General features: G+C 41.6%; 1 protein-coding gene across 1 annotated transcript in view; it reads right to left on the bottom strand.

The window, feature by feature from the left end:
* ddx10 (DEAD-box helicase 10) overlaps positions 1–17,220 on the bottom strand; it is a 168,622-nt gene that overhangs the window by 149,051 nt on the left and 2,351 nt on the right. The window contains 7 exon segments of the mRNA NM_001102681.1: positions 2,362–2,524; positions 3,108–3,234; positions 7,136–7,325; positions 8,396–8,516; positions 8,903–9,061; positions 9,565–9,695; positions 10,295–10,355. Of these exon segments, the coding sequence (NP_001096151.1) occupies positions 2,362–2,524; positions 3,108–3,234; positions 7,136–7,325; positions 8,396–8,516; positions 8,903–9,061; positions 9,565–9,695; positions 10,295–10,355 (952 nt within the window).

A 17,220-nucleotide genomic window follows, 5' to 3' on the forward strand; every position in this document is an offset into this window, starting at 1 on the left:
GGAGTGAGTGGCACATAGACCTCTATGCGGTGAATTCCCCGACCCTTCTCAGTGTCTATTTCACTCCTATGAGACTGACCAGCCAGGACTACTGATTAGCCATCTGAGGCACCTTACTCTGCTACAGGCTAGTACAGAAGCCCAACATAATGTACAATATTTCTGCCCTGCTGCTTTTGTGTTGCTTTAACTTTAGGTACAAAACAGCTAGACTTTAAGAAAAGTACTTGTGGGGTTAATAAAAAGATACTATCATCTTTCCCCTTTATGCAGTGCAGACGAAAGAGGATGAAATGAAAGTGCAGCCGCTGTGACACCTTCTTTATTTCTGTGCGACCAATACCTTTTAACTGGCAGGATATCATTAATCAGTGCCACCAGCGACTCTGCGCAACCTCTTGCTGCTTCTATTAACCAAGGGGTAGGCAGGGTGGCACGCTATTACACTGAAGGGCACTTTTAGAGTCAGGACAAATAAGCACAACACAAAAGGGTCACACAATACTAACACTGGGGATTTCTGCTGAAAGGTTATGTAATGTAATGTAATTTTTGTTTTTTTTGTTATACTAAGCATAATGTATGTGTCCTAACAAATTAAGAGCTTTCACAGATAGATTCTTATAAGCTGCATTTAAAGGACAAGTAAAGTAAAAAAATCCCAAGCCGCCTTAACTCTTAACTAATTAACTTTCCCAGGCCCACACTGGCAATCTTGAATCACTGGTCTATGCCAGTTTACAGCAGTCGCTCTGGGATTTGTTTCGAGTTTTGTATTTTGTATACTTTGAATAGGGCCTGGCATTGAAAATACACAGACTTGCAGAGTACAGAGTTGCCTAGATGTTCTTTGCTGCAACTTGAACTTGGCATATGCTCAGCACAGCGTGTCTTGGAGCCATACTGCACCATGCTCTGCTGTAAAGTAGAGTGGCCCAGGGTAAAAGCTTTGTGATTTTGGTCACTGGTGGGTGTCTAATAAGTTATCTTCTCTCCCTGCCCCTAGTATTTTTATTAAGATTACTTGTCCTTTCTATTTGTTGACCCTAGCCTAGAGCATAACAATATCTAAAGCTAAAGGAGTCACATCTGCCAAGAAAAAAACATTTTCACAAATGCCCCAAAATAAGGCACTCAAAAGTTATCCCAGGCCTAAACATGAAGAGGGTAATGTGCCCGCATGTGGTAATCCATGGCAACCAATCAGATGTGTATTTTTAAAAAGCTGACCAGTATATGGTACTAGTGCTGGGCGGTATACCGGTATATACCGAACACCGGTTTTTTTTAAAAAAGATGATAAAAAATTTTAACTTACCGGCATACCGGTGTGGGCGCCTCCTGGCAATTTTTCTTACTATTTCCGGGTTGTGCGCGCTGACGTTACGTGCGCGCTGACGTCACGCGCGCGCTGACGTCACGCGCACGCTGACATCACGCGCGCAACCCGGAAATAGTAAGAAAAATTGCCAGGAGGCTCTGTGAGCTGTCGGGGGTGCCTGCGGCTGCCTGGCCCGTAAGGTTTATTTATGTGAAGGGGATGGGGGGGTGTTTGGGGTTGGATGGGGGGGTGTTTGGGGTTGGGGGGGGGGGTGTTTGGGGTGGTCACGTAATCATGCATGGGGAAAAAAAAATACCGTCAAATACCGTGATACCGATATAATAAAAAAAATACCGTGATATAAATTTTTGGTCATACCGCCCAGCACTATATGGTACCTGCTAATAGACTGCTGTGGGGACAAGTAGTAAAGATAAGGTATATTATATTGACCCCCTTAGTTTGACTGCTGCTTTATACACGGCTAAGTCTTCAGGGATTTTATTAGAAGGGTTAGGAGCTATGGGCTGGAACTAAGGGGATATGTGCAGTAAACAAATACACAGCTTACAGTAGCCTGAGAGCACTCTGCAAGTAGGGTTGCCACCTTTTGAATCATTTCATACCAGCCAGGAGGGCAGACTGTTTCCAAAGGGGCAGGCCTGTGACATTGGGGCAGAGATGTGATGCACTTTTGGGCAGAGCAAGACGTCATCAAGGGCAATTTGAAGAGAATTTAGTGAGTAGGGCGGGCTAGAGGGGGAGCTGGCGAAGCTAGAAGAGGGAATGTGAGAAAGGCAGGAGGCGATCGAGGGCAGGATGTGGGCAGAGGACTAGTAGTTACATATTTACTGGCATAATTGCCATTAAATGTCATACCAGCTCCGGACTTGGCTGCTGCCAGCTGGGAGAACTGCATGGATTACCATTAAATCAGAGCAAATGGTTCTCATTTCTGTAATAGTTTAAAAGAAAGGAGTGTGCAACACAAGCCCAAGTGTGCCCATATAACAGACTGTGCTTTGTTGCTAATGACTTACCTAACCCTCTGGCTGCGATGTCTGTAGCAAACAGCACTGCAGATTTCTTTCGTATAAAGTCATTGTAAACTTCCATTCTCTTCATTTGCTGCTGCTTCCCATGCAGAACGAGTACGGGAATACCAGGCCGCAACCTGCAGAATGCACGGAACAAGTACTGCACCTAAAGGAGAGAAGCACAGGCATTTTTTCGTGGAACAAACCAGATATCTGATCTTTTTATTAAGGCTGCCAGGATGCCCAAAAATATTAAAAGCAAAAAAAAACAAAACAGGGTGGGACAAAAAGAAAAAGACAATTTGGGGGGCAATAACACATGGCAGCCAATCAAATCGTTGCATTCATTTTTCTACCTGCAGCTGCCGGAAAAAGGCAATCACTGATTGGTTACTATGGGTTACTTTCCACGGGCAAGTTTACCAGAATTCAGAAACATATCTAATAAATTCATGTTACAAGGCTGCAACCATTTAGCCTGTCAACTGGATTTTGTAGACATGCCCCTAAATTTTAAACTGATCTGGCAACCCTAGCAATGCTTTTATTTGTAAAGCATTAATTGGGCTTTGGCAAGCGTAGACAAGGCAATATCTGGGCCCTGGTGGTGCTTAGAAAGGTCCTGAAATGCCACTCACAGACAGCACAGACATTGCACATTACAACTACATATGGTGGCCCTTTAGCTTTGAACTTTTGGGTACTGTACTGTCTTAGCAGAGATCCTTGGGGGGTGGGGCTTAGCGTACCTCCTTGCAGCTCGAGAAGAAAACAATGCTCTTCTTCTTCAGGTGATTCCTTATAAAGGAGTAGAGCAAGTTGATTTTTTGCTGTAGTTCGCAGACAACATAGTTCTGTTCCAGAGTGGCGGGGGTGCTGTAGGGAAAAAACCGAAACAATTCACTCATCTATAGGGATATAAAATATATTGAGATTCAAAAATGCAGTGCAGTACAGTGTAAAACTGGGTACATATGTCGCAATCAGCCTTGAAGTGAACATATAATTGGTCAATACTGGACACAAAAACTGTTAAAACCAAATCACCCTATACAAAGTCCATATTTGCTTGTTTAACAGTCACCTGTACACACTCACACACAGCCAGAGGGAAAGCTGGCCATATTTTGGTTGATGTCCTTAAGTTCTCCATGAAACCATAATATACTAAATGTATTTATCAACTGGCCCAATCAGAATCTGCTTGGAACTGTGCTTTATCTGTATCTGTGCCAAGATATATTTCATTGCATTTCTCAGATATATGTTGCCATATTAGATAACTGAGGCTGCTCAAACAAGGAGACTGAAGCTCAAACAATGAGACTGAAGCTCAAACAATGAGACTGAAGCTCAAACAATGAGACTGAAGCTCCTCCATGTTTGGCCCATGGGAGAGAGATAATTAGATTCCCAATGCAAATATGAAAAGAAGTTCATTATGCAGAGGGAATACATGTGCACTGGTAATGTTCATTACTTAAAAATGCTCAGTGGTATTAAAATAAGTCACATTCCCTGCACTGCTAGTTTCTGACTACTGAAACAATATAGCTGAAACCAGCCGGAGGAGAGATGGCATCTGCTACATTGATTCAATACCAGCAGTGCAGAAAAAAAATTAACAAAAAACTTTGGAGCCACCAGAAATAACAAATGCATATCAAAAAGTTGCTTAGAATAACGCCTTTTTCATTATGGTTTAGGTTTGAGTTCTACTGTAATTAATCAGGCAGCTATTACCAGAACAGAATAATAATAATAATAATAGGCCTGTATAGAACAATAAAAAATAACAAAATAAGAATAATAAAACAGGAGCTACAAAATCTCTTATTTTTGTTGCTGGGGTGACCCTAACAATCAGACAGCATTTTCAACTTCAAGTGGCAGAGTAGGAAAGTTAATAAAAAAAAAAAAACACAAAGAATTAAAAAAGAATAAAAATTAAACAGTTGCTAACATTCCATTTTTTACATACGAATAGCGTACTATAATAAAAAAAGGCAAATTAGCCAAAGTCTAGTAACCCATAGCAACCACTCAGCTCAACAGAAAATGCAACCTGCTGATTGCTATGGGCTGCTCGGCCTGTGAAAGCAATTTAGCAGCCACCGACAACTAGGCTGGGAAAAAAACACTGCATTGTGGGTATAAAACACAGATATTTGTGCTATGTTTGTAACATTCTGATTACCGCCAGAGCCCATGTTTTACGCAGAGAGGCGTGCTGGCCCTTTTTGTTGTAGAGCAGTTGGTTTATCCCCCTGAGCAGGGTGCTGTGTCAGTATCAGGGTGCAGGGCAAGAATGCCTCTCGCTGGCAAAAATAAATCAGCACTATAATAATGAACGTAGCCAGCGGCTTCAGCTCAATGCTTGGTAATTGCTAGTTGGAGGGCATAATTGCTCATTTTAATTAATTACTACAGTATTTAATTCATTAGAAACCCTGCAAAGCACTTCAGTTCAGCCTGTCAATTAAGTGCCGGCACAGAGCGCTCCGTCGTGAACAGAGTGTGTTGGACAAGATAATGCCAGGGAAGGGGAGACAACAGACGGGCAAGCTTGACAGCTGCATGTTCTTTTACAAGGAAAAATATTACTGCATTAATGAAACCACCATGTAATGAAAACTGTATAAATCATGCCAGCTCCAAATCAACCAAAAACAGCAGTTCAGCTCTGAGCAGTATTTAACCAGTGCAGGCCCTGGGGGAGTGGCAGTATTTAACCAGTGCAGGCCCTGGGGGAGTGGCAGTATTTAACCAGTGCAGGCCCTGGGGGGGGGGGGGTGGCACTATTTAACCAGTGCAGGCCCTGGGGGTGTGGCACTATTTAACCAGTGCAGGCCCTGGGGGGTGTGGCACTATTTAACCAGTGCAGGCCCTGGGGGTGTGGCACTATTTAACCAGAGCAGGCCCTGGGGGAGTGGCACTATTTAACCAGTGCAGGCCCTGGGGGTGTGGCACTATTTAACCAGTGCAGGCCCTGGGGGTGTGGCACTATTTAACCAGAGCAGGCCCTGGGGGAGTGGCACTATTTAACCAGTGCAGGCCCTGGGGGAGTGGCACTATTTAACCAGTGCAGGTGTTGGGGGCGTGGCACTATTTAACCAGGACAGGCCCTGGGGGAGTAGCAGTATTTAACCAATGCAGGTGCTGGGGGAGTGGCAGTATTTAACCACCATGTACTTATAAATAAAAGTAGTGCTCAAAGCACACTGAGCATGTGCAGTACCACTGGCACACAATAGGCTTTAGTTCCCCTTTAAGAACAAATATTCTCTGTAGTCAGAGCTCCTCTACTAATCAGATTAAGGTGGTGCTGTGGCTCTGACAATTGCAGTTAGTAGAAAATGTTTAGGTCTACTTCAGCTACGATAAGCAATACAGGCAGAGATTTTTTTTCTTTTTTGAGTCCATATACTATATGGCTGATTTACTAACAAGAGTGTTAAACTGCACCATTTTGGCTGCCCATAGCAACCAACTAGATCTCATGTTCTAGATTGCTGCAGACTGATGAAAACTGACTGCAGACTGGTTGCTCACGAGTGGGGGCCATACTATAGGAAATGATGGTATAGCCCCACTCGTGCTTCACAGGTCAGGCAGGATGTATGTATATCTTAATTTATAAATTTATCGCTACTTATGTACGCAGAGCTGTACAGTAGAATACATTAATACAAACAGGGGGTAATTAAAATAATAATAGATAAATACAAAGTATAACAATAAATACAAAATACAATTGCAATAAGTTAAGAGTCAAAGACACAAGAGCATGGAGGTCCCTGCCCCGTAGAGCTTACAATCTATATGGGAGGGTAACTTACAGACACAAATAGGCTAATATAAGTGCTGTAGGTCACAGTGGGTGACACTACAGAGTGCTAGTTCCCAGATATGGTGCTGTGCGAGTCTTTAAGTTTAGTTTTAAAAAGACTGAGGGAGGATTCTCTCCGGAGGAAATCAGGGAGGGCATTCCCAATGTAAGGGGCAGCAAGGCAGAAAGGTTTAAGGCGGGACTTATGGAGACATAAGAGAAGAGATGTAGTGAGGAGCAGAGGAATGGAGGGCTTTGAAGGTTAAGAGAAGGCATTTGTAATATATTCTTTGTTTAATAGGGAGCCACGATAAGGGCCTGAACTCTCCTGGATGAGAGGAGGAGAATTCTGGCAGCAGTATTTAATATAGACTGTAGAGGCAGACTGGGAGTTAGGGAGGCCGGTTAGTAGCAGGTTACAATAGTCAAGTCGGGATAGGATGAGAGCATGCATGAGCAGCCTAGCTTTTGCAGTAGAAAAAAAGGGATGCATTTTGGCAATATTGAGTAAGAAAAAGTGACAGGTTTTGACAGTGGTGTTAATGTGGTCAGAGAAGGAGAGACAGGAGACAAAGATCACCCCCAAACAACGTGCCGAATTGACAGGGTTGATGAGGGTGCCATCAATACAGATAGTAAAGGAAGGGGGTAAGACCAGGCTTAGGCGGAAAGATCATTAGTTCAGTTTTTGTTAGGTTCAGTTTGAGGTGGCGTTGGTTCTTCCAATTGGAGAATGCTAGGAGGCAGTTAGAGATTTGAGTCTCGGTTTCAACTGTTAATGAAGGGGTCAAAAAATACATTTGGAAATCATCAGCATACAGATGGTATTTAAAGCCGAATGCAGGCAGTGCAGGCAAAGACTGCACAGTGCAGGCAAAGACTGCAAATATCTGCATATGAAAGGGATAGTCTCCTGTACAAAGATTGTTATACACTGACAGAACCTACCTGAACTTGGCATTTTCATGCACCCACACATATTCAGGGTCCTTTAAGCTGAGGCGCGCAAGATCCTTGACAGATTTTGTCTGCGTCGCTGAGAAGAGGAGTGTCTGTCGTTTCTTAGGGAGGTTCTCTACAATGGCATTCATTGTGTCTGCAAACCCCATGTCCAGTATTCTGTCTGCTTCATCAAGAACTGCAACAAGGACAGAAGAGCTTTCAGTCTATACAGGTTTATGGACATTGACATTATAAAAATTAGAGCCCAGAAAAATATAATAGAATTAAGACATTCTGTGCATTAAGCTACCAAGATATGCCCTCCCATTTAAGCAAAACAGGGATTTTTTGTCCATTAATTGCAATATACTTCAAGGGGAGGGCACTGCTTGGTAGCTGAATACACAGAATGTCTTAATGTTCTATATATTTTGATAAAGGGTGAGTGCACAGGATCTCTTGTTGTTGTCTATAATTTTTGTGGTCACAGTAGGCAATTATGAATAATATATGATGCTGGTGTGGGCTAAAAATGAATCCAATCTGTAAAAATGGCCCCTTTATTGGAGCTCACTATAGATCCTATCAGTTCTCAGTCCCTCTTTCAAATGAAGGGTGGGCATGTCCTAACAGTCCCTGCCAGAAGCACAGTAGGAGGGGGAGAGCCAATCACAGCCCTGCACTCACACAAGCAAAGACAGGCTTCAGTTCCCTATCAGGTCAGCCTAGCTGCTGATTGGCTCCTATACTACAGTGCAGTAGCTGCTCACCCATGTAAAATAGTTCTTGTGCTAATGTTACTTCCAGAGACAGTTTGGAACATGGCAGTGTGTCCCAGCAGAAGAAACATGATTTTTATGCAGCTTTAAAAAAAAGGGTTAAAACCTGCCCAAATCACATGGTGCCATGTTAAAAGTCAGTGGGGATCATTTATCAACACTGGGCAAATTTGCCCATGGGCAGTAACTTATGGCAACCAATCAAATTGTTGCATTCATTGTTTTACATGCACTGATTGGAACTCCTTCATCAACACTGGGCACTAACCCATCACAACCAGTGTTCTTCAGTACTGGCAACTACATATGGTTATAGGCTTAGTTATACATCTCTGCCAGAGCACCTTTTAACTCAAAACAAGAATTTGTTTCTTAGTCTGGATTTTTTATTCTTTAAATCCTAATAACTTTTTTAGCATTATTTTCCTCTTTTAATGCCAATGCCAGCCATCCGACATTCAAGCATGGATTTCAGACAGTAACTTACCCAGCATCTGAAGATTAGATGCATGAAAGGTAGACGTTTCATCCATGTGTTGCAAAAGCCGGCCGGGAGTACAAATCAGTATATTTGTCCTGTGGATGCACGCTGTCTCTTGCTTCAAATCCTGGCAAACAAGTAATTGAAAAAAGATTATTAAACACAGAATATCCTGCAGAGCCCAGAGAAACTGTATCTGAATACTGCAGCTCCTTCTGGCTCTTTCAGACACAGCACATTACAGAGGCAGGGAAAGTGGCATGTTTTTGTGAACGTTAAATTCTAGGGTTTATTTTGCCTTTAATTACTGGATATTATTAGTCACACAGGACTGTTTTGTTTTTTTTGTATGACCAAATTGCTATAATGCACTGCTGATGGCAAAACAAGCAGAATGAGGAGTGGATGACATTGGCCCTCAGTTTGTCCATTTTTCAATCATCTGGCATCACTTTACAACACTGCACAAAGCTACAATGGGTATTTTTTTTTTTCCTTATCTCAAATACTTACCTTTCCACCAATGACAAGCCCCGCTGAGAATTCATGGTTGCGCCCGACTTTCCTCAATACCTCAAATGTTTGATATGCAAGCTCTCGAGTGGGTGATATGATGAGGACCCCAAGTCCGTCATCGGATGTCCACTGCTGGCGGTATAAACATTCCAAAGCCTGTGCGCAGAAAAAGAGCCACATTAAAAGCATATCAAGTAAAGCACCAATAAAACAATGCTTCCTAGAAGACTGACCCAAACCAAGGCATGGACTTCATTTGGCTTAGAATAAGAAGATAATCACACACTAGGGCCATACAGGGTACAGCATACTCTTTATAGTGCTATCCCATCATGTATTAGCTTCACTATTAGCTGGTATTAATGAAATAATGTGCCGAAGTTTCTATTCTGGAATGCAGAGAGTGTACATTTTTTATTAGCAAAAAGGCTAAAGAACCTATATATCCAATGAATTTCTATTATAAAAACACAATTTTACGTAGAGAGTTGGGATTTATCACTTTCCTAATAAACAAATGGAAACAGTCATTCCATTACAAGGCTGTAAATTAAAGGCTGTTTCATTTCACACAAGGGATTAGATAGCTACCCTGCTTCAAGTAACCAGGTTTATTATGTGTTCCCATATAAAGTACAGGTGATAAATGAAGTACTTACAGGAATAATGAAGGCCAGTGTTTTCCCGGAGCCAGTTTTGGCAGCGCCAAGCACATCCTTTCCCTGTAAGGCCAAGCCTATTGTCTGTTTCTGGATCTCTGTAGGTAATCGGTATTGGCCTTCCACCAAACCTTTATTAGAGTAACACAAGCACAGATTAAATTAAATTAGTGGTCTCCTTTACTTATTTTTTTTTAAAAAAACTCTCATCCTTTTATGTCCAGTTCCTGTCCTTAATTCTGTAGATATAATCCCCCACAGAGGAAGCTGGGCAGTGGTATACCATTCCTGCAACTTCTGTAGATGCTTTTCACTTTGTTGCCAAAATGCAAGCTTTCAATTAACCATGAAATATCAGACATGCAACAATTCCAGGGGGTGTCACCCACATAATTCACAGCATCATGGGCAGGCTACAAAACACTTAAAACAGCTCCCCATTCATTTATACAGCAATCTACAGCAATCATTGGTGTACCTGCATGTTAGGTTCTCTGGTTGGGCAAAACTGACTTAGAACTCAATTTGAAAAAAGCATGGCAGTTGAGACTGGAGGTTATTGATTATTAGCATACTCCTCACCGGGTATTCTCCTGGTACCCCAGTAGGCTGACAATGCATATAGTATGTGGATAGAATATGTTAACAATGGAGAAGTTGAGACGAGAAGCTATCACAAGGTAACTAACCCTAACCTCAGAAAAAAAAAAAAAAAAAAGCAAACATGTACCTCTCAGTGTCTTTTTGGACAGAGGGAAATCTGAGAATTTTACAATCTCACTGGTATTGATCTGAAATAAAGGAAAACAAAGTGAATTCATATTTATTGTTAGGAAGACTTGAGCAAAGAAATAAATAAACAATGATTTTTACAATTCCTATAAAAACAGTCACACACCCATATTAACACCAAAAAATGAAAGTTTTTTTTAAGTAATTAAAATATAATGTACTGTTGCTCTGCACTGGTAAAACGGTTGTGTTTGCTACAGTAACACTACTATAGTTTATATAAATAAGCTGCTGTGTAGCCACGAGGGCAGCCATTCAAGCTGGAAAAAAGGAGAAAAGGCCCAGGTTTCACAGCAGGCAACAGATAATCTCTGTAGAATACAATGGTGTTTTATCTGTTATTAGCTATGTGCCTGTGCCATTTCTCCTTTGAATGGCTTTTAATGGCTACAAAGCAGCTTTGTTTATATAAACTTTCTGAGGCAAACACAAACAGCAGTACATTATTTAACAATTACTTTTATACACTTGGCGTTGTTGTTCCTTTAACCCTTTAAGTGCCAGCCGAATTCGTCATTTCGGTTCCCCCCAGTGCCAGACGTTTTTTAAGCATTTTGTACTCATTCACTTTAACAATGTTTTTTGGTAGGAAAACCTCCACGAAACTAGGGAAATTATATATCGTTTTTTTCGTCACTAATTGGGCTTCGACATACATACCAAATTTTATAACTTTTCTGGAGATATGATGTGTATTTTGGGTGAAATATGTAAAAAAAAAATAAAATTATGAAAAATTTCTGTATATTTTGAGGTTTTTTTCCATAGAAAAGTAAATTTTACTCACTTTTTTTTATTGTTTGTAAAAGCCCTAATACTCCCAATTCCAACGATACCAAATATGTGGTGGTACCCCACAGTTCCTGTCCAGAAGTAACCCCCAAACTAAAGCAATACTTAGTACAATATCACACCAGAACAAAGCAGAAAAGCGCTTGTAACAGTTAATGCAGCATAACTTATATGTAAATCTAAAATATCCCCTCATGTTTGGTATCTTTAGAAACTACAGACCTTCAGGTTTCTAGGTGCAATGTAGTTTTCACTCAAAAGCCAAATACCTTTTGTCAGTGCATTGTGAAATTTGGAACTTTTTATGACATTTTTTTTTTTTTCTAAAACGTAAACTTCGACGCATGATCAAATGTGGATTTGACAAAAAAAAATCTCATAAAAATTTTCTAACAAAGGCATATTTGAAAGACAAACTCCTCCTGAATAAAATAGGCAATTACAGCTAAAAATGTGGGGGCTGCGCTCTATGTGCACTTCCTGCAGTTTTTCAGTGTTAACCCCCCCTACCTGTGAAATAACCCCCACAAACTATATATTTCTGAAAAGTGCACACCTTCAGCTATTCAGAGACACCACTCTTCTCTTTCTACATGGAAAATTGTGGCCGCAGTCCCTTGCAGAAGTAAGCGCTTTGGTAAGAAATCAAGGAAAAACCAGATAAAAAACCTAGATTTCTCCCCAAAATCTCCATGGCAACTACCAAAAACTTACTAAACATCGATCTGCAAGTTCCCCTGAATAAAACGATACCCCATATGTATGGGTGCACATAAAGACGTGGCCACCAAATGCCCCAAAACAGGGGCAATGCATAAGGGCAATTTCAGTTGAAATTTTGGGGGCTGCGCTCTATGTGCACTACCTGCAGTTTTTCATTGATAACCCCCCCTACCTGTGAGAAAACCCCACAATCTATATATTTCCGAAAAGTGCACACCTTCAGCTATTCAGAGACACCACTCTTCTCTTTCTACATGGAAAATTGTGGCCGCAGTCCCTTGCAGAAGTTAGCGCTTTGGTCAGAAATCAAGGAAAAACTAGATACAAACCTAGATTTCTCCCCAAAATCTCCATGGCAACTACCAAAAACTTACTAACCATCAATCTGCAAGTTCCCCTGAATAAAACGATACCCTATATGTATGGGTGCACATAAAGACGTGGCCACCAAATGCCCCAAAACAGGGGCAATGCATAAGGGCAATTTCAGTTGAAATTTTGGAGGCTGCGCTCTATGTGCACTACCTGCAGTTTTTCAGTGATAACCCCCCCTACCTGTGAGATAACCCCCACAATCTATATATTTACGAAAAGTGCACACCTTCAGCTATTCAGAGACACCATTCTTCTCTTTCTACATGGAAAATTGTGGCCGCAGTCCCTTGCAGAAGTCAGCGCTTTGGTCAGAAATCAAGGAAAAACCAGATACAACCCTAGATTTTGGTCAGAAATCAAGGAAAAACCAGATAAAAACCTAGGATTTCTCCCCAAAATCTCCATGGCAACTACCAAAAACTTACTAAACATCAATCTGCAAGTTCCCCTGAATAAAACGATACCCCATATGTATGGGTGCACATAAAGACGTGGCCACCAAATGCCCCAAAACAGGGGCAATGCATAAGGGCAATTTCAGTTGAAATTTTGGGGGCTGCGCTCTATGTGCACTACCTGCAGTTTTTCAGTGTTAACCCCCCCTACCTGTGAGATAACCCCCACAATCTATATATTTACGAAAAGTGCACACCTTCAGCTATTCAGAGACACCATTCTTCTCTTTCTACATGGAAAATTGTGGCCGCAGTCCCTTGCAGAAGTCAGCGCTTTGGTTAGAAATCAAGGAAAAACCAGATAAAAACCTAGATTTCTCCCCAAAATCTCCATGGCAACTACCAAAAACTTACTAAACATCAATCTGCAAGTTCCCCTGAATAAAACGATACCCCATATGTATGGGTGCACATAAAGACGTGGCCACCAAATGCCCCAAAACAGGGGCAATGCATAAGGGCAATTTCAGTTGAAATTTTGGGGGCTGCGCTCTATGTGCACTACCTGCAGTTTTTCAGTGTTAACCCCCCCTACCTGTGAGATAACCCCCACAATCTATATATTTACGAAAAGTGCACACCTTCAGCTATTCAGAGACACCATTCTTCTCTTTCTACATGGAAAATTGTGGCCGCAGTCCCTTGCAGAAGTCAGCGCTTTGGTCAGAAATCAAGGAAAAACCAGATAAAAACCTAGATTTCTCCCCAAAATCTCCATGGCAACTACCAAAAACTTACTAAACCTCAATCTGCAAGTTCCCCTGAATAAAACGATACCCCATATGTATGGGTACACATAAAGACGTGGCCACCAAATGCCCCCAAACAGGGGCAATGCATAAGGGGGGGCTGTGCTCTATCTGCAGTTATTTAGTCTAAACACCCCCATACCTGCGAAATAACCCCCGCAAACTATATATTTCTGAAAAGTGCACACCTTCAGCTATTCAGAGACGCCACTCTCCTCTTTCTACATGGAAAATTGTGGCCGCAGTGCCTTGCAGAAGTCAGCGCTTTGGTCAGAAATCAAGGAAAAACCAGATACAACCCTAGATTTTGGTCAGAAATCAAGGAAAAACCAGATAAAAACCTAGATTTCTCCCCAAAATCTCCATGGCAACTACCAAAAACTTACTAAACCTCAATCTGCAAGTTCCCCTGAATAAAACGATACCCCATATGTATGGGTACACATAAAGACGTGGCCACCAAATGCCCCCAAACCGGGGCAATGCATAAGGGGGGGCTGTGCTCTATCTGCAGTTATTTAGTCTAAACACCCCCATACCTGTGAAATAACCCCCGCAAACTATATATTTCTGAAAAGTGCACACCTTCAGCTATTCAGAGACACCACTCTCCTCTTTCTACATGAAAAATTGTGGCCCCAGTCCCTTGCAGAAGTCAGCGCTTTGGTCAGAAATCAAGGAAAAACCAGATAAAAAACCTAGATTTCTCCCCAAAATCTCCATGGCAACTACCAAAAACTTACTAAACCTCAATTTGCAAGTTCCCCTGAATAAAACGATACCCCATATGTATGGGTACACATAAAGACGTGGCCACCAAATGCCCCCAAACCGGGGCAATGCATAAGGGGGGGCTGTGCTCTATCTGCAGTTATTTAGTCTAAACACCCCCATACCTGTGAAATAACCCCCGCAAACTATATATTTCTGAAAAGTGCACACCTTCAGCTATTCAGAGACACCACTCTCCTCTTTCTACATGAAAAATTGTGGCCCCAGTCCCTTGCAGAAGTCAGCGCTTTGGTCAGAAATCAAGGAAAAACCAGATAAAAAACCTAGATTTCTCCCCAAAATCTCCATGGCAACTACCAAAAACTTACTAAACCTCAATTTGCAAGTTCCCCTGAATAAAACGATACCCCATATGTATGGGTGCACGTAAAGACGTGGCCACCAAATGCCCCAAAACAGGGGCAATGCATAAGGGCAATTTCAGTTGAAATTTTGGGGGCTGCGCTCTATGTGCACTACCTGCAGTTTTTCAGTGTTAACCCCCCCTACCTGTGAGATAACCCCCACAATCTATATATTTACGAAAAGTGCACACCTTCAGCTATTCAGAGACACCATTCTTCTCTTTCTACATGGAAAATTGTGGCCGCAGTCCCTTGCAGAAGTCAGCGCTTTGGTCAGAAATCAAGGAAAAACCAGATACAACCCTAGATTTTGGTCAGAAATCAAGGAAAAACCAGATAAAAACCTAGGATTTCTCCCCAAAATCTCCATGGCAACTACCAAAAACTTACTAACCATCAATCTGCAAGTTCCCCTGAATAAAACGATACCTATGTCTGGTTGCGCATAAGTACATGGCCACCAAACCTGAAAATGCATAATATTGGGGCTGCACTCTAGCACCCCTTTTTTTTTGCCTGCACCCGAATGAATGGGATACGCTCGGGTGCAGGCACATGTAGCCGATATACGCATGAAAACGCGTGAGAATGCAAAGTCTCGCGTTTTCATGCGTATATCGGCTACATGTGCCTGCACCCGAGCGTATCCCATTCATTCGGGTGCAGGCACAAGTAGCAAGCGTAGGGCTGAATTTTCGGCAAGCGTTTTTCCACTTGCTGAAAAAATCAGCCCTACGCCATGTGTGGCATCAGCCTAACCCTTGGCAATAGAAACTACCAGAACAATCTTAGCACCTCTGGACCTTTCTAGAACAACTGAAATCAAATGAAGTTAAAATGGAATAAAACCACTAAAAGCAATCAAAGAACAATAGTTGCAATGAAATCGGTAAGAGCCCTGGATCCACCAATGTCACTGCAAAAGCAACCTTTTTGGGGGCACTAAACACACAAAGAACAATGCAAAGATAAAACACCATAAAATCAGTAAAATCCAATAAAACCACCTAAACCAACAGAAGAACAATAATTGCAATGAAATTGGTGGTCAGAGCCCTGGATCCACCAACGTCACTGCAAATTCAGCACCCAATAGCAATAAAAAAGTTACAGTGCAATAGAATAATTCAAAAACAGAAATCAATTATGAAAATGCCAAAAAAACACTAAAATGCAACCAAATAAATCAGATAATTATAGAGCAAGATCAGAAATAAAGTTTTAGTAAAAAAAAAGACTGCCAGAGAAAGCAAAGAAAGAAAGAAAAGAAAAGAAAGAAAGAAAAAAAAAAAAAAAAAGTGTAAGTGTAAGTGTGTGTGTAAGTGTCTGTGTGTGCTTGGGAAAGTTGTAAATAAGTGTGTATGTGTACAAAAGTGTAATAATGACAAAGATAGAAGAAAAAATTGAAAAAAAAAAAAATTTTTAGACAGTTGAGATAGAAATAAGCAAAATAAACAGTGGTAGAGAGTTGTAGTTCAGCTTACCCAAGGCAGGCAGGCGATCAGAGGCGATCAGGGGCGATCAATCCAGCAGGAAGGCAGCAGGGGAGCTCCATCTTGTCCAGCGTGCGCAGCAGGAGTGAGGGAGCCGACAGTAGGCGGCGCTATTTAAAGGGACAGCAGTGGACACGTCATCAACGCGTGCCCACTGCTGTCATTGGCTGGAGCGACCGATCGGTGCGGCTGGGGGACCGGATCGGTGAGTATGTCTTACTCTGCTCGTTGCCTAGGGGGATCTGAGGGGTTTACAAGCGCTGCGCTGCTTTAAAAGCGAGCGCAGCGCTTGTAAACCCGACAGTGCCATTGGACGTAGATTCTACGTCCCATGGCACTTTGGTCCCTTGGTACCTGGGACGTAGAATCTACGTCCCTTGGCACTTAAAGGGTTAACCTATGAGTACCATGGCAGCATTTTAGCAGAAAATGACTAAAAACTGCCCTATGAAAAACCTTTATAATGGCCACAACTACACTCATGCTCATGGCAGAGAGCTACACAACACACTGTCTCAGTCACTTTTTAACTCTGTCATGTGATATTAAGTGAGATTTCACAGTGTCCCTTTATTTTTAACTTTCTACACGTTTGTGAATTTGATTCCAACACAGTTTCTGTAAAATTGACCCCGCATAAAAGCCCATCTTCCCAGGAGCAAAATCAACATGTTGGATATAATGGTCTTTTTTAAGGTCAGGGCAGCCTAAGTAATAGCCTTTTATGACCTACAGCCCATGTTTATTTTTGCAGACTGGCTACAGACTGTCATAATTACATAAGTAAATGGCTTTCTCTCCCCTAAGCAAGCATTTTTTCAGTATATATGTATTACCAAAAATAAATGGCTTAGGATATCAACTCACAAATTTCCAATGGACCACAATAAGCCTTTTGAAAGATCGTTGCAAAGTTGCTTAGACTTATGTTTTCTTTTATTAGGCAAAAAAATGTTTTTTGGGTTGACATGACCTTTAAAATCTACTAATGAATATAAATGCAAAAGTGAAATAAGTGGTGGGAGTGTCAGATAAGGAACCTGGGATTGAACATTACCTGTATTTTCATATACTAGGGTTACAAAAGTTCTGTAATTTGTGTAACCCTAATATATGAAATTGTGTTCACTGCTTTATCTAC

The sequence above is a fragment of the Xenopus tropicalis genome, chromosome 2 (genome assembly GCF_000004195.4).
Source record: "Xenopus tropicalis strain Nigerian chromosome 2, UCB_Xtro_10.0, whole genome shotgun sequence".
Classification (NCBI taxonomy): Eukaryota; Metazoa; Chordata; class Amphibia; order Anura; family Pipidae; genus Xenopus; species Xenopus tropicalis.